Source organism: Papilio polytes, unplaced genomic scaffold, assembly GCF_000836215.1.
Source record: "Papilio polytes unplaced genomic scaffold, Ppol_1.0 DF822845.1, whole genome shotgun sequence".
Taxonomy (NCBI): domain Eukaryota; kingdom Metazoa; phylum Arthropoda; class Insecta; order Lepidoptera; family Papilionidae; genus Papilio; species Papilio polytes.
Genome location: NW_013526359.1, coordinates 1 through 15,124, shown reverse-complemented (window position 1 = coordinate 15,124; position 15,124 = coordinate 1). Strand labels below are relative to the sequence as shown.

Sequence of the window (15,124 nt, the reverse complement as noted above, 5' to 3'; positions counted from 1 at the left end):
TTAAAGGTAATTCTCTATATTGTTGTTCTCTAATATTTGATAACTATTAACTTACTTAGATAGCGTCGGTGGCTCAGTGATTTTAACACTTGACTTGTAATCTACAGGTCTTGGGTTCGAATCCCGCCGTGTACCAATGTGATTTTCGATTTTTCGAATTTTCATATGTACATAATTTACCCGACGTTCTTACGGTGAAGGAAAACATCTCATGCAACCTGCACATATCGGAGAAGAAATTCAAAGATATGTGTGAAGTCAACTAACCCGCACTTGGCCAACGTTGACTATGGCCTAGTAACCCCTTATTAGGGTAGGCTCCGAGCCCCTCGGTAGGGACGTATAGTGAGCTGGTGATGATGATGATGATGATGATTAACTTACTTATGTGATACCTAAGTTTCAATCATGTCTCGATTTAATATTCTTGGTAGGAATTCAAAGTCTAAAACATATTTTGTGTTTAAGAGCAGAATACTGCAGGTCTCTATAAACAAAGAACACGTAATTTCGTTGCTCAGGTGTACTGTCTGAAATAGGTTTACCGCAGTTTTGCGCACTAAGTTTCCAGCAATTGCATAGTGGAGCAACACCTACGACGTTATGTTCTACTTTCTTTGAAGAAATTGCACGATACTTAAGTAGATTTGTAACACTTTGATGCTGTTACGAGTAAAGCTTAGCACAGATAAAAATATTAAGATTTTTTTTAATTAAGTTAACACTTAATTGCTTACCTTCTGTATCATGATGTTTTTAGTGATATTGTAAATCTTCAATATCGTATGTAGGCTTATAATAAGGTAAAGAGCTTTCAAGCTTTGTAGATAACTTTCACCGGTTGAAGTTTCTATAAAATGTGCTTTAGTGCAGTCGTTACGCTATCTGGCTGCAGTAAATATTGAAGGATTTGGCCTTTAAGGAAGCATTTACAGCTTTATAAGGTGCGGTTTTCTTACTAACCTTAGACACCATTTTGTAAACCTACAAAGCTTTAGACACGACGTTAAGCTTACATATGAGAATATTTCCTATGAACATTAAATATTTATCGCACCTCGTCTTGCTCCGAGATTCGAGACTTAACTTCTCTCTCCTTTTTAGCACAAGAGTCTTAACTTGTGTGTGTTATTTATTACTTGTGTAATAAATGTTAAAACCTAGGAATACAGTATGACCTTATACGAAATTTTATATTTTAATTTTCATACTTTAATCAAATCTACAAAGTGTAACTCATAAATTTTCTACTAATTTGAATTTGATGATGTTTGTTGTTTGATTCTTTCTTTGTGTGTTATGATAAAAATTGAATAAGAAAATAGATAACTTAAACATGCTTTGGTTTTGACGTAGTAAAAAAAAAATTAAAACTATACAAAGGTTTGAATTAAAGCGACACGTTGTCAAGTACAAAGACAAAATAAATGATAGTCTGAATGAAACGTCACAGAGATCGCGTTTAATGAAAAATACCCTCCGGCGCGCGTCACTCCGATTCACCATTTTAAAAAGTGTTTAATTGCATGTGTGTCGAGAGTGGTCGTTGAAAAGTTTAATTTATTGTGTTTGCGGAACACAAAGTGTGTCTGGCGCAATACTATCGCTGGCCTTCGCTTAATACTGTGATATGCAGATATTTCTTACCCCAAAAATTAAAATTAGATACTAGAAAGTTGATAATTAATCAGGTCCAACTTTAGTCCCTTTTCCTTCCAACCCTTTTCTTATAAGTAAAGGATGGGAAGGGAACGTGGATTTGCCGGTGAAATTCGCTATTGCAAATGTCTATGGGCAGATGTCGCTTCGCCAGTTTGACGGATTCAAGTGACTGCTTGCTCGTTTGCCACCTTATGATATAAAAAATAAAGGGTGTGAGTTGCAGAGAAAAGTGTTTACTCTTAACTCTTTAACCTACATTCATTGATATGAACGTCAACGTATGTCTTACACTATAAATATGTATCACGATGATATTTTTGGTATAAGTCAAATTATTACTCAAAATAGCATTTCGCAAGCCTACGCATAAATCGTTAGAATAGTCGTGACTCGTCCAAAATCCGTGCCGGCCGCTAGTGACGGAATAAAAAAAGTTGACGTATGACTAAAATGTATTTGAAATACTGTCGTAAGTTTATTCCAGTAAGGTCCACCCAAAAAAGGTATGTCCGTATCTAAAACCTATATAAGCTTGAACAAAGATTACCTTGTACTCGAGATATGATAGATATCGTTACGTATAAAAATTACTTGATTGCATCGTTTACATGTGAAGCGCCTGCTATACAAATTTAGATGATCAACACATGCGAAAAAACATTTCAAATGTGAAAAACAGCTTGAAAGCCTCTTACAAATTTGACAAACACCTGATATTTTGATCGCTTACCAAACACTTAAATCGAAATACATAGTAAATACACACCTACAGCCATAATATTAAATTTCCTTTCTTTCCATAATTGAGTATGCATTAAGTAAGTTAAGAAGCTGTATTAACTTGGATCATATTAAGTTGTTGAATCATAATACTGTACAATAATGCAAACTTGACTAAGCCACTTAAAGTTTAACGATGCTTATAAACAAGACCCCTAGCTTCGTGTATTACCTCGTTAAAACCTTAAATAGAGATAACTTTATCACAAACACCTAAATAACTCTTTTTACATATAATAACACAACACTTATGCGACTGTAAAGGGATTTAAAAGTAGTGTTTCACTGCTATGAAAATATAATTACGTATCTATTGTCATCCCTTTTGTTCTTTTAGACAAATTACAAAGTACATCATGTTATTAAAGACGTGTTAAAGCAATGGAATTTAACGGTAAAACGCAGTAATTCCCAGTTGAACAATAACTGGGTACAAAAATAATTCAATAATCAATATATAATTTAGTGACATTAAGTAATAATGAATGGAAATCATGACAATTATAAACAAAATGTTTTAATAAAAACAATAAGTAAAAAATGTAATTAATCCAACCAAATTTAACTTTCATTGAAAGTCCGTTACATAATTTGTTTGTAACAGATTTAGTTTTGAACACGCTGTTTATCAAACCAAAATTGCGGTAAAATAACTTGGCATTGTTTCCTGCGCGGGAAACTATGAAATTTATTACGCTTTCATATATTTTGATAAAATTATTGCATTTTAGTATTGTTAATAGAGAATATGCAATACGAGTCTTTCATGCAACATATACATGATTATTTGAAAATACATAATAAAAATAGATATTTTTAACTCTATCTTTTCAAAGAGAATATTTTTTTTAATGTTTCGTCAGTGGAAATGCCAATCGTTCAATTACTGTTCGTCTAAAATGAAACAAAACGTGAAAGCCAATATTCTTTTTTTAAAATTGAATGAAAACGAGTTAAAGGAATATAAGCTTATTTTCTTTGAGTATTGACTTTGTTCAGAACAACGCTCTCGAAATCAAGACATGCTCTATCAACATCTTGCTACGCAACGTTTGAGCACGTCTCTACAACGATGCCTCTTCGAAAATTGCTTAATAAGAACAAAATTGTAACATCTATTTTATAAAATAAACTTTAAAAAATTGCTTTGCAATAAAGTATGTCCATTACTCGACTAAAACACTAATACGAAAGAAGATAAAGTTTTAATAAAAGCGTCGGTGGCTCAGTGGTTTAAGGACTTGTAATCTACAGGTCTTGGGTTGGAATCCCGCCATATATCCATATGATTTTCGATTTTGCGAATTTCCATATGTACATAATTTACTCGACGTTCTTACGATGAAGGAAATTCGTGATGCAACTTACACATATCGGCGAAGTAATTCAAAAATATCTATGAAGTCAACCAACCCGTACTTGGCCAGCGTGGTTGACTATGGCCTAGTCACCTCTTACTTAGGGTAGGCTCTGAGCCCCTCGGTGGGGACGTAAATTGGGATGGTGATGATGATGATAAGAAAGAAGTTTCACTTTTAATAAAAGAAAGCTTTGTTTAGTTACACTGGTGACCGTGGTACATACATTTTAGTATGTTGGTCAAATAAACATTTGAGGCTGTAATCAAAGACATTAATTCAATAAGTTAGTACGGTTCGGTGATTATCTAAAACAATAATCATCAATAAGCAAACCCAATCTCACAAATAATTTCCCTTACACATCTATTTTAGTTTCAACTGGAAATTGAAATCAAGTTTCTGTTACCACAAACTTGTGGACCAATTTATGTCGTCTCTACTAAAGGGCCGTATAGTTAGGACTCTATAGGTTTAGACGCTACAAAGTACTAGGCTAGGGTGTCTAGGTTATATAATAGATCTTCATCACCTATACTCATGAATTATTATATTAAAAATTAAGCAGAAACTATGTACCCTTTTTTTAAAGAATTATGCGATTTTAAGAGATTTAAACATAACGATAATTCTTTGAATATCAAGTAAGATATTTCTCTATTAATTAGTACAAATTATAAAATAACTCTGATATATTAAATACATAACTTACCATTAATATGAAATACGGAAACTATCCAATAAGTTAATTATAATATCATGGAGCTCTGTAGCCGCGGCGCTTGTCGTCTGACGTCACAAATTAAAAGCTACGACTTGCGTCCCGCCACCGCGATGTGCATGCAATTAACCAAACTGAAAACAGGAATTTGAAGTGACACATAGTTAAGACTACTATTTATTGTATAGAGAAGTGCTTCATAATTCTGATGTAAAGGAAATTGATTTTTAAATATGAGACACAATTTCTTATTAATTTGATCGTAAGTATTTTTCGTCATATTATTGCGCCTAATGATTGTGCATAGAAAAATTTCAGATTAAGGGAAGGATGTAATTGCATGCTGATAACAAAAATCGCATTTAACTTTTTTTGTCTGTCTGTCTGTCCGCAAGCCGCGTTTGTTTCGGTAATCACCAAAACGGCAGAGCCGATTTCGACCGGACTTTCACTGAAGGGTAGCTGACATAGACGGGCATATTATGAACTACTTTTTTTCTCAATATTTCGTAGAAGAAATCATGGGCAATAGTTAGTATAAAATAAAGAACGTTAACTTAAACAGTAATCCTAGTTAAAACAGAAAAACGGTAATTTATTCCATTTTATTCATGCTCCGTTAATCTCACTCAAACTGACACGAAATAATTACAATGTGCCAATTCTGCGCCATTATAGGCTTTAAGCCGGGGATCCGTTAAATAAAATGTACATTAACACTGTTATACGCTGACCACAATGATTTTGTATTTTGAAAATTATAAAATAATACCCAGATAGATAAATATTTTTGTATAATGTTTCTTTAATAACAATTAAGGGCCTGTCGCACTAAATTGAAAATTATCTAATAACAATCCAACGTGTAAAATATGTGATGAAAACATCTGATTTTGTTCCCTTATCTGACAGTGAGATCATTTTAAAGCTATCTGAGCCTCTATCAGCCAGTGGTAGGACATTCTTTAGTTTTTTTTTTCTGCTCGCCTTTGTCAGCAAATCAATAATACGTCTGTGCCTTTGTATCATAAAAAGTGAAATAGCCCTCGTCACAAAGGAAATTTAAAAGTGTCTGTCTTTGCCACGTTAAGCCGTTTGTCTACGCTATAGCCGATAGATCTCTATGGTCGTTAAGTCACGTCGGCACCCTATTAACAGCTCGATTGAGCTCCTGAGTTCAATGACCATTCTTACTATTTCTCTTTACAAAGATTTAATAGTAGTTGTTATAAGATGATAAATCTCGAGCGATGAAATGTAAAGAACTTTCTCGTTATTAAGCTACCGTTTTTATCTTATGGATTTTTGTATTGCTAACCTTTTTCTTTATTTACTTTACATAATGTGTAATATATAGCATTACAAAGAAACTCATATTTACATGTGAATTAATAAAAATTAAGGCTTTAATTAATTTGTTAATAAAATATTGTAGTTCTTAGAAAATATAAAATGATGACAATTTTCCGCTGAATTTTTAACGTAAAAACATTTTTCCTGAAACAGCTAGTGCCAAATTAAGTGCAATTTACGTCGACCGATTTCCGTTCAGCACGAAATACCAATTAATAAATAAATCTCTCGAACCTGCCCTGAATTTTAAACGTTCTATAAGGGCCAATCTGGCTGCCAAAGAGTATTTGCGTTTTTAAACATTTCGCTGGAATTACTTTTGTTTGAAGATACGAGTAACTAAATTGAAATTTTCGACGAATTGGTTTTCAGGTAAAGTGTACAATTTTTGTGACATTTTTGGAGGAGTGATGTTAGTCAGGTAGGACTTATAAATAAGGCATAACATCGTAATTCTTTTGTACATACGAGTATATTTAAAAAAAATAACCTTAGTTTATTATATTTACTTTTCTCGAGACACAAGCACAATCCAAGCGCATCTTATAAGTGTTGAAATGGCGTGCACGTGCTTGAATACGAGGACTCTAGATAAAGTTATCCGAACTCCTGTCGCTCGTACGCCTGTTATCTCAGACACCTGGAGAATCATATATTCCTACATGGCTCGAGCAGCACGGTTAAGCGGAGAGTTGTATTATTTATATAGCTTTTAACAGTACTTATCCTAACTAAATCATATAGAATAACGAATTTTACGCGTTGAGCGAAGGGACTAAATCGATTATTTTCCCATTGGGTCGATCGATGGGATGGAAATAGAATGGGAACAGACACAAAAATTGTCTGTTAAGTCATTACGCATCTGTTTTTACAAACAAAGATACTCTAATAATTTTAATAACATCCTTGTGTTGCAAAACAAAAAAGATTTTGCATATAGCTATCGAAAAGTATATTAAATAAACTATGTACTATAAACAAAACTTTATTCGACTGAAAACAAAATACAACTTTTCAAACGGAATTCAGTAAACTTTTAATTGAATAAATTTATCGTACGACTAAGTCAGATTTCATCATAGTAAAAATAATACATTTTTAAACAAAAGTAGAAATTTCATTTATTGTTTGTAAACAGAATAAATAGAATTTTTCCAAAATTAAACTAAAAGTAAAAAACTACTCATACTTTTCATTGAATTCATGAAATAAATAAGATAATTAGTTATGTTCTACTTTCGTATCCAAATACGAGTTTATGTAACTTTTTTTTTAAAGAATCTCAACGTACATGACAGGTCAAAATATGCATTTCACTTAAGTTAAACTTAGTAATTTCGATGTTTATGCTAAGTGCATTTGGCACTTTGCCACTTCAAAACTAAGTAATAATAAATAGATGTGCCATTTTTTATATATGAAGAAGACGGAAAACAAGAAATGCGGTCATCTGATGTGACGTGACTTCTACCCATAGTCATTTGTTATAACATAGTGTGTTGCAGATGCGTTATCATCGATAAAACGTCGTCGTCGATAAAACGACGAAATCTTTCCTTTCTTTTTTCTCCTATCAAATACCTGGACTTGCGGTTAAACGTGTAAATATACTACCTTTAGCCTGCGACTCCTTTCGCGTGGAATTCAAAAACAAAAGAAAGTAGCTATGTGTTTCAGACTGCTCTACATTTGTGCCAAATTTTATAAAAATGCGTTCAGTTATGTAGGCGATAAACTCTAATAAACATCCATCCATCTAAACTTTAGCATTTATAAGATTGCTCGCGACTTCGTCCATATGAAGTTAAAAAAATATAGCCTGTGTTACTCACTGATAGATGACCTTTCTAACGGTGTAAGAATTTTTAAAATCAGCTCAGTAGTTTTTGAGTTATTTCAAAACATACAAAAATACAAATCTCCTGTTTATATTTGCATCCACTGTTAAGTAATTTATAGGTGCATTTATATGCAATCATCGTGCTATTTGCACTGAAGTAAACCGTTCTGAATGAACCTTTGAACGTGGAATCGTTAACGAGGAACGCGGCACAAACGATGGTCCCCCGAGAAACCATTGCCATTTGTTTAAACAGTAATTATTCTAGGGGATTACTTCGGTAAATTGAACAGACATTTGTTACTAAAGGACGAACGAAAAGGTTTGCACCTTTACATAATATACAAAGAATAGTGTTAAAAAAAATTATAATGTTGATATTGGTACATTTATTTATAATAAATAAAAACCCAATATATTTATATATAAATATAAAAGTAGATAAACCTCTTTTCTTTCTTAGTTGCAAGTTTAATTAGTATTGTACAATTATTATTATGACATGTTATTGTGAAAGAATTCTAAACATATTCAAGACCTTATTATTTCACTGGTCTCCAAAATAAACATAAAAATTATAGGGATAGTAGTTCAGTTGTAATGTTCCTTAGATAGAAATCAGTAGGAAAGTTTTGTTAACAATTTTAGATGTTTCCTCATATTCGATGTGCAAATTGGTGTATTTATCGGACACATTTCGGTGAGGCACGAATCGAACGATTAAACTCCCCGGTTGCCATTTTAATATGGGGCAATCGTGTTTAAAGCGCAACGTTTCTCCTTTATTGCATATCGGAGGTTCTCGTATTGCAGTATTGTACGCAAGTATATGTCACTGTGCATTCCGCAATGGAGTAGAATATATTAGTCGTTGCTATTTGTGACGTATCGACGAAGTTTAGGACAAACATTCCTGATTGTAAAATTCTTTGTAGAACATAAAAAAATTTTTGTTTTGCACTGCTAATTATGGTGACCTTCTGTGTCCTCAGTGGCTTTATTTTCAATATTTTACCGATGTATGACGTTTGTTTTTTTCTAAGTCAGATCTGCATCGTGGCATAGGTGACGTCAGCGAGTAAAATCCTAAGTCGCTGGATATTGAATATACAATAAAAATCATACTACAAAGAAGAACTTCATTTATTAATATACTTCGTTACAATTATTAAGACAAATCTGAAGACACGCTATAATTAAATAAAACTAGTTTAACATAAAATATTATTTACACAAGTAAAAAATTCACTATTCCATTGTATTGATAGTATTTTTTAATCTATAACGCAGTCAATCACACATGTCTAGTTGAGTTAAATGTTGGGTAAATTTACAATAATCGTTTTTTTTTACAAAATATTTCTTTTATCCGTTTACGCGAACATTCGAATACGAACATCAATTTCACTATGAAAAAAGTGGTACAAAGATTTATAATCATGTATCATCCACTGCTACGGATCATCGTATTGACCTGCGAACAAAAACATTTTATTTTAATAATTCATCTTTAGCCTATTTTACAAAACAAAGATTGAAAAATAACAGTTACGGCAATGTAGATCATGATGTAAGATCTAACAAGGAAGTAAATGACATAGTCAAGGTCCTCCTTTTTGTTTCGATTAACATTTGCAAAAAGCCTCAAAAAATAAAGATTCTTACCATTGCATGTATAATATACAATTTAACACGTATAAGACTCCACTGTTAATCCTTAATGTGTGTCGAAATCCTGTAAAGAAATTCGAATTAATAAAGTTCAAATTGGTTTCTTCGAATTTATAATAAACCGTTTCAATATTTACCGAATTAAGGATAATCCTACTTAAAGCTTAGCTCAAACACTACCTAAGATTAAAAAAAAATGTTGCTATGTAGTTTATTAACGTCCATTTATCTCTTCCCCGTGCGTTATTTTATTTTCCTCAGGTAAGCTTAGCGAGAAATATTGCCGTCATATAAGCTACTTCATTTATGGCTTAACATAGAAACGTTGATATTTTATTAAAGTGGTAAATTGCAGTAATAAATTTAATTGTGTTTAAAAAAAGTAACATTAAAAACTATCTACAAAATTGAGTAAGGTACCTTTGGCTTTCAATAAGAAAACAAAGAAACATGAATCTAGAAAAGTAACAGTAATGCTTTATTACAATATAGGATATTGTGTATATTGTAATTTTTAAAACATAATCATTTAAATACTGGCTTTCTTGCGACTCCTTCCGTGATAATAAAAAAATAACAAAAGTAAGTAACCTATGTATTCTTCCTGACTATCATTTACATCTATGCGAAATGTCTTCCAGATCCATTCAGCCCTTTACCCTTCAAACTCTAACAAAACAACCTTCCCAACTTTAGCATGTAATATAAGTAAGAATTAAGATAATTCACCTCCTGAACTGGAGTCCCGGCTCCCCATAACTGGAGCGATTTGAGGTCTCTCCTCATCCAGAAGAAGAATCTCACTCGCCGTCCACACCGACAGTATCCGCGCCACACAAGTTACATTAAGGCGGCCCTGTTCAAAACAATGGTTATATTACAATAAGCAAGAAAATCTGTTAATAAATATCGGTATTAAAGAAAAATATATCGAGCTTAGTAGACAGTGTATTCGAAATAAAATTCTCAGAAACGTGTTAGACTTAGCCACCCTACGTGTTCCCAGAAAGGCCGTGATGTCATTGCGATATATCAAATCGTATATAATATTGAGAACAGTGATTGTTACAGAGCCGTGAATCGAAACTCAGTATGAACTAGATGTAAAAAATTGTATATAAACGTTTTCCTAAGACTAATCTACTGTTAAATAAGTTATTTTAATTTAACCTTTTGAAAATGTGACGGCTGCACACGTATCACAAGTTGACTAAACGAAGATGTTTTGTTGCACTTCTCATCTTCGGAATTATTAAATTTGTTGTCATCGTATTTTGAGAATATGGGCATTGTACTTTCTGTTTTATTTTTCCGACTACTTTCAGCAGCGCCTTGCAATTCTGCGATATTACCAGGTATGTCTATTACATTATCTGTGACCGCTTCCTCGTAGCCTGAGATTGCGTCCCACGGACTAAATATAATTCTGTTGGCGTCCTCGAGCGATGATTCGCTCAATGTCGGCTTACTGCGCTCATATGTGTCAATAACTGGAATGTCCAGTCCTTTTACCTAATAGAAAAAACATCGTTAAGACATTATATCTCCAAAATTACTAAGTCGTCACGTCAAGACTCATATTGGAAAGGAAAGATGTTAATACAAACAGTAAAATAACAAACATACTGTAGATCCTAATATAACTATTCATACATTTCCGCTCACTTAACAAAACGTAAATAAAAATATTATTTTCAAAACATAAGAGCATATTAACAGACACAATCCATCTTAAAGATATTTGCAGAGCCTATACTATGCATGAAACGTATACATATTGGAACATACGATACATAAATTGATTAGAATAAATGGTATTATATACCTCATATCCATTGACAAGCCAAGTGACATTGGCGGGTGGGTCAGAGGGTGGGGAAGTGCAGTTTGCTCTCAGCATATCTCCCGCCGAGTACCAGCTCTTTTGGGCACGCACTTTCGGCTTCGTTGTCGGTAAATCTTAGAACAGAAGATCATCCTCTAAATAAAGAAGCATTATAAGTGTATGAATTAAATTCAAGTTATAATAAACTAGTCGTTGCTCGCGATTTCGCGAAATAGCCTATATTTCTCACTGATAACGTATTTAGCTTTTTAAAAATGAAGGATTTTTTGGAATCGGGCCAATAGTTATTGAGTTATTTCATTACATACAAAAATATAGATTTGTCCTCTTTATAATATTATTATAGATTTATATTTTGTAAATAAGATTACTGTTAAATGATACTTGTTAAATTATTTATATAGTATTTGTCCAATGAAGTAAGTACAGTTACGTTTCAGAGCGCGAAAGTACCTCGGTCAAAACCACTTTAAGTGTAACTAAGTTTGAAATCCGAACGCTCCCTCGGGAACCTTAGCTAGGGATGTTATTTGGTAGAGGTTCCTCGGTGGCTTCACGGGACAATTACGCTCAAATACCAACGAAATTAAATGTAAAAGATAGACAAGTCTACTTCTAAAAGATTTTTTTGTGACTAATCGTTTGCCTTGTTGCACCATCAATATTAAAAGTACTTACTAAAATATTGGCTTTTGTTAGTGTCGTGATTCTTGTTTAGAGTAATTTATTCAACAATCAAGGAACTAAGCGTTCGAAGTAAGAGCTTGTCGCGGTTTGAGTTCTCTACGATTTCTATTACGGTGAAGCTAGTAGAGAAAACTTTCAAGTGTTTGTTCGCCCGCACCGTGGGGTTTCAACGCTCCAACTACGATATGAAAACGTCGAGTTTTGGAACAACTCATTAATTCTCTCCTCCACCAAATGTTTGCTAACTCGTCAATATTCTTCATTCTACTAACATCATGTTTAGAAATAAAACATGGTAAAACAAAATACACGTAAACGTACCATTGATGGTCGAAGGATAGGAAGTAACTACAATTATTAAATTAAATTTAATTAAATATATGTATTTTTGAGTCAGCTTTGTAGAAAGTTATAAAGCCTATATTAATAGTAACGTGTGTGGTTAATCTACTATATAACGCTAATTCAAAAACGATTGTTAAACAAGATAAACCCTAATTCAACATCTCTATTGCTCCATGCCCGTATTTATTGCCAACCAATAGTTCTGATTTACGATTAGGGTTGTACAAAGGCTCGATGGGATTGTTCGTGTTATTTATACGTTCGCGCGGATACAATCTAGGGCAAGTTTGAAACATTTAATTTACCGTAGAAACTGTCCGAACCAGCCGTAATACTAATTTCCTTTTCGAAAAATCAAATGACAAACTTGATTAACGAAAAGGTTTATTTTGATTGCGATTGAAATCGTAATTTAATTTATTACTACCCATTGCAATTTAACCATAGGGGAGTCATTAAATATTGTATTAGATATCTATGGTTAACGGACGTCTATCATCAAGTAACCAACTTGTTCTTTGTATGAAAGACAAACCTATAACACGTAGAAATGCGCTCTTGTAGATGGTGTGAAAGAAAGGCGCGTCTGCGGATACTTCGCATCGGTAGCGGCCGCTCAGGCCTCGTGTCGCCTCGCGCAGCACAACTTGTTGAGCACCTGATCTCGACACCTGTACATACATACATTACCTACAAAATGTTATATTGACTTTGAATAAACTATCGCACAACTGTTGTGCGATAGTTTATTTTTATATGAAAGCGCGACTAAACAGTTATGTGAAAATTTAGTCAAAGATGTGTGCGAGTTCTTACTGACACACTTATACAACTACATGTTAATTTTTAAAAATAGAATTATGATTTTATGGAGGAATTTTGTGAGTAAAAACAATTAATAATGGACGATTTATTGTAAAACTTGTACAACATGTTTTGAATACGTTTTAATATTGTTTGATATAGTAAACAGTTTTGTATTTGCTCCAACTTTTTGCTTCATTAAAATGTAACGCACAAGTTTCATTGAAGCAGGAAACATTTCTATTTGCATGTTTTATATTTGCTAAGGTCTATTAAAAGGCGAGTCGAGTAAAGAGTTGCACTTAGAATTTATAGAGTACTTATTCAATAATAAAATATAACTTATGTAGATATTTTCTTTCAAAACACGTAGATTAAATCAAATGAGGGTTATAATTCTACACAATTTATTTCATTTACTCGGTAATTAAGATGAACATTAACACTTGTCATTATTTAATGTCTTCAATGTAAATATTTCATTTTGCTTTCAAATGATAGAATTAACTCTGACATTAAAAATGGGAAACAGGAAAGGATGGAAAATTTGTGTAATACGCTTCACATAATTGACGTCGACATTCCGCTCTGTGATCCTTACACCAAAAGTAAAGATAAAATGTTATTGTTATTTACTTTAAAAAAAAATTAAACTAGCTTTCGCCCGCAACTTCGTCCGCGTGGAATTTAGCAAAAAAAAACAAAAGTGAGTAGCCTATGTGTTCTTCAAGACTATGCTCTACGTTTATGCCAAATTTCATTGAGTTCCGTTCAGCCGTTTATGCTACAAACTCTAACAAACATCCATTCATCTAAATTTTTGCATTTATAATATCAGTTAGATATAATCTTAAAACAAAGCTGTCATGTTTCGATCAAGATTCTATCTATTCTATTATTCTACTATTACATTCCAAGCTTAGAATAATTGCTTTTAAAATTCGTGTGTTTTTCTTATTTTAATAAACTCAGGAAAAAACATAAAAAACATCTAAAAGTGGACAATAGATTACAACAATTAACTTACATCCACGTTGATACCGGTTTGTGAGAATACTCTCGTATTAGGCAATTCCTTTGGCACGAATCGAAAAAACTCTTGAGCACCGTGATACCATTTGACGGTGTAAAGCGCCTCGCCGGTGTCAAGCGCCCAGCGGCAGCCCAACACCGCGTTAGTGCCCACGCCCACCGCCTCCGGTACCGTGATCTGTATGTCTCGGAGTCCAAGAACATCTAAAAGGGAAATAGAATTATCAACTAAAGAAACAAAAGTTGAATTTCACTCACTTTGGGTCATTGCGTCATAGGAGAACAAAAAAAACACGTTTTAGTATTTAGTTATAGTATTATTATTTTGTCAGTAATGCGCAAACAATATATTAATATCATATGTTATGTTGGTGCTATATAGAGACACAATGACTTTTATATTCGCAGGTTTAAATGTAAAACAATCATTGTCACATGATAAAATGCAGTTAACATTCAGAACAAAGAAAAAATCGTACAAATTCGGCTTTTTGTGAAAATAAAACGAGTAGCGCTCTCAACTATGTAAGTTAAGTATGTATATTCCAACATTATCCGAAAACATGTTCCCACATTACATTGAATATTGAACGAAAATGTCAGTCTATAGTCCCTTTTTACCTACGGCTCGATCCGTTAGGGGTTCGCCAAACAAAATTTCGGCTTCAAGTCGGTAATCAGTTATATTGCAGGTAGTCGGTGTACATAAATCAAGTGAACAGTACGTGATCGTATTTAAGATCAAGGTACATAAGCTTGGGATCCGGCCGACAAGAACTCATTACGTTGTAACCAAATTCAATTTACGATTTCTGCCTCATCATAATAATTCACATCAGACGCGAATTGATTATCTCATAGATGTTCGAATTTATTTCGTAAAATTAGGAAATATTCTAATCATAATTGTGTTAGTCATGTGCTTCTTTAATCACAAACCTAAAATGTAGATATTATTTTAAATTTATTTGTCTACATTGTTTGGTTTATATATAGTTTTATTTGGAAATACAACAGAATTT

The 15,124-nt window shown here is 32.9% G+C and overlaps 1 protein-coding gene across 1 annotated transcript; it reads right to left on the bottom strand.

The window, feature by feature from the left end:
- Positions 1-9,178: 9,178 nt before the first annotated feature.
- On the bottom strand, positions 9,179-14,370 carry LOC106105305. Its single transcript, XM_013285596.1, has 8 exons — positions 14,361-14,370; positions 14,098-14,306; positions 12,802-12,937; positions 11,214-11,347; positions 10,559-10,900; positions 10,118-10,244; positions 9,383-9,452; positions 9,179-9,191 (listed from the first exon to the last, which is right to left on the bottom strand). The coding sequence occupies exons 1-8, from the start codon at positions 14,368-14,370 to the stop codon at positions 9,179-9,181; spliced, it is 1,041 nt and encodes a 346-aa protein (XP_013141050.1).
- Between the last annotated feature and the right edge of the window lie 754 nt (positions 14,371-15,124).

Bases quoted from the DNA above. Each gene is read 5' to 3' on its own strand.
- LOC106105305 (XM_013285596.1), bottom strand. The intron at 11,348-12,801 runs GTTTGTCTTTCA...TTCTGTTCTAAG, and splicing joins CGCATTTCTACGTGTTATAG to ATTTACCGACAACGAAGCCG. The intron at 10,245-10,558 runs GTTAAATTAAAA...TGTTTTGAACAG, and splicing joins AGCCGTCACATTTTCAAAAG to GGCCGCCTTAATGTAACTTG.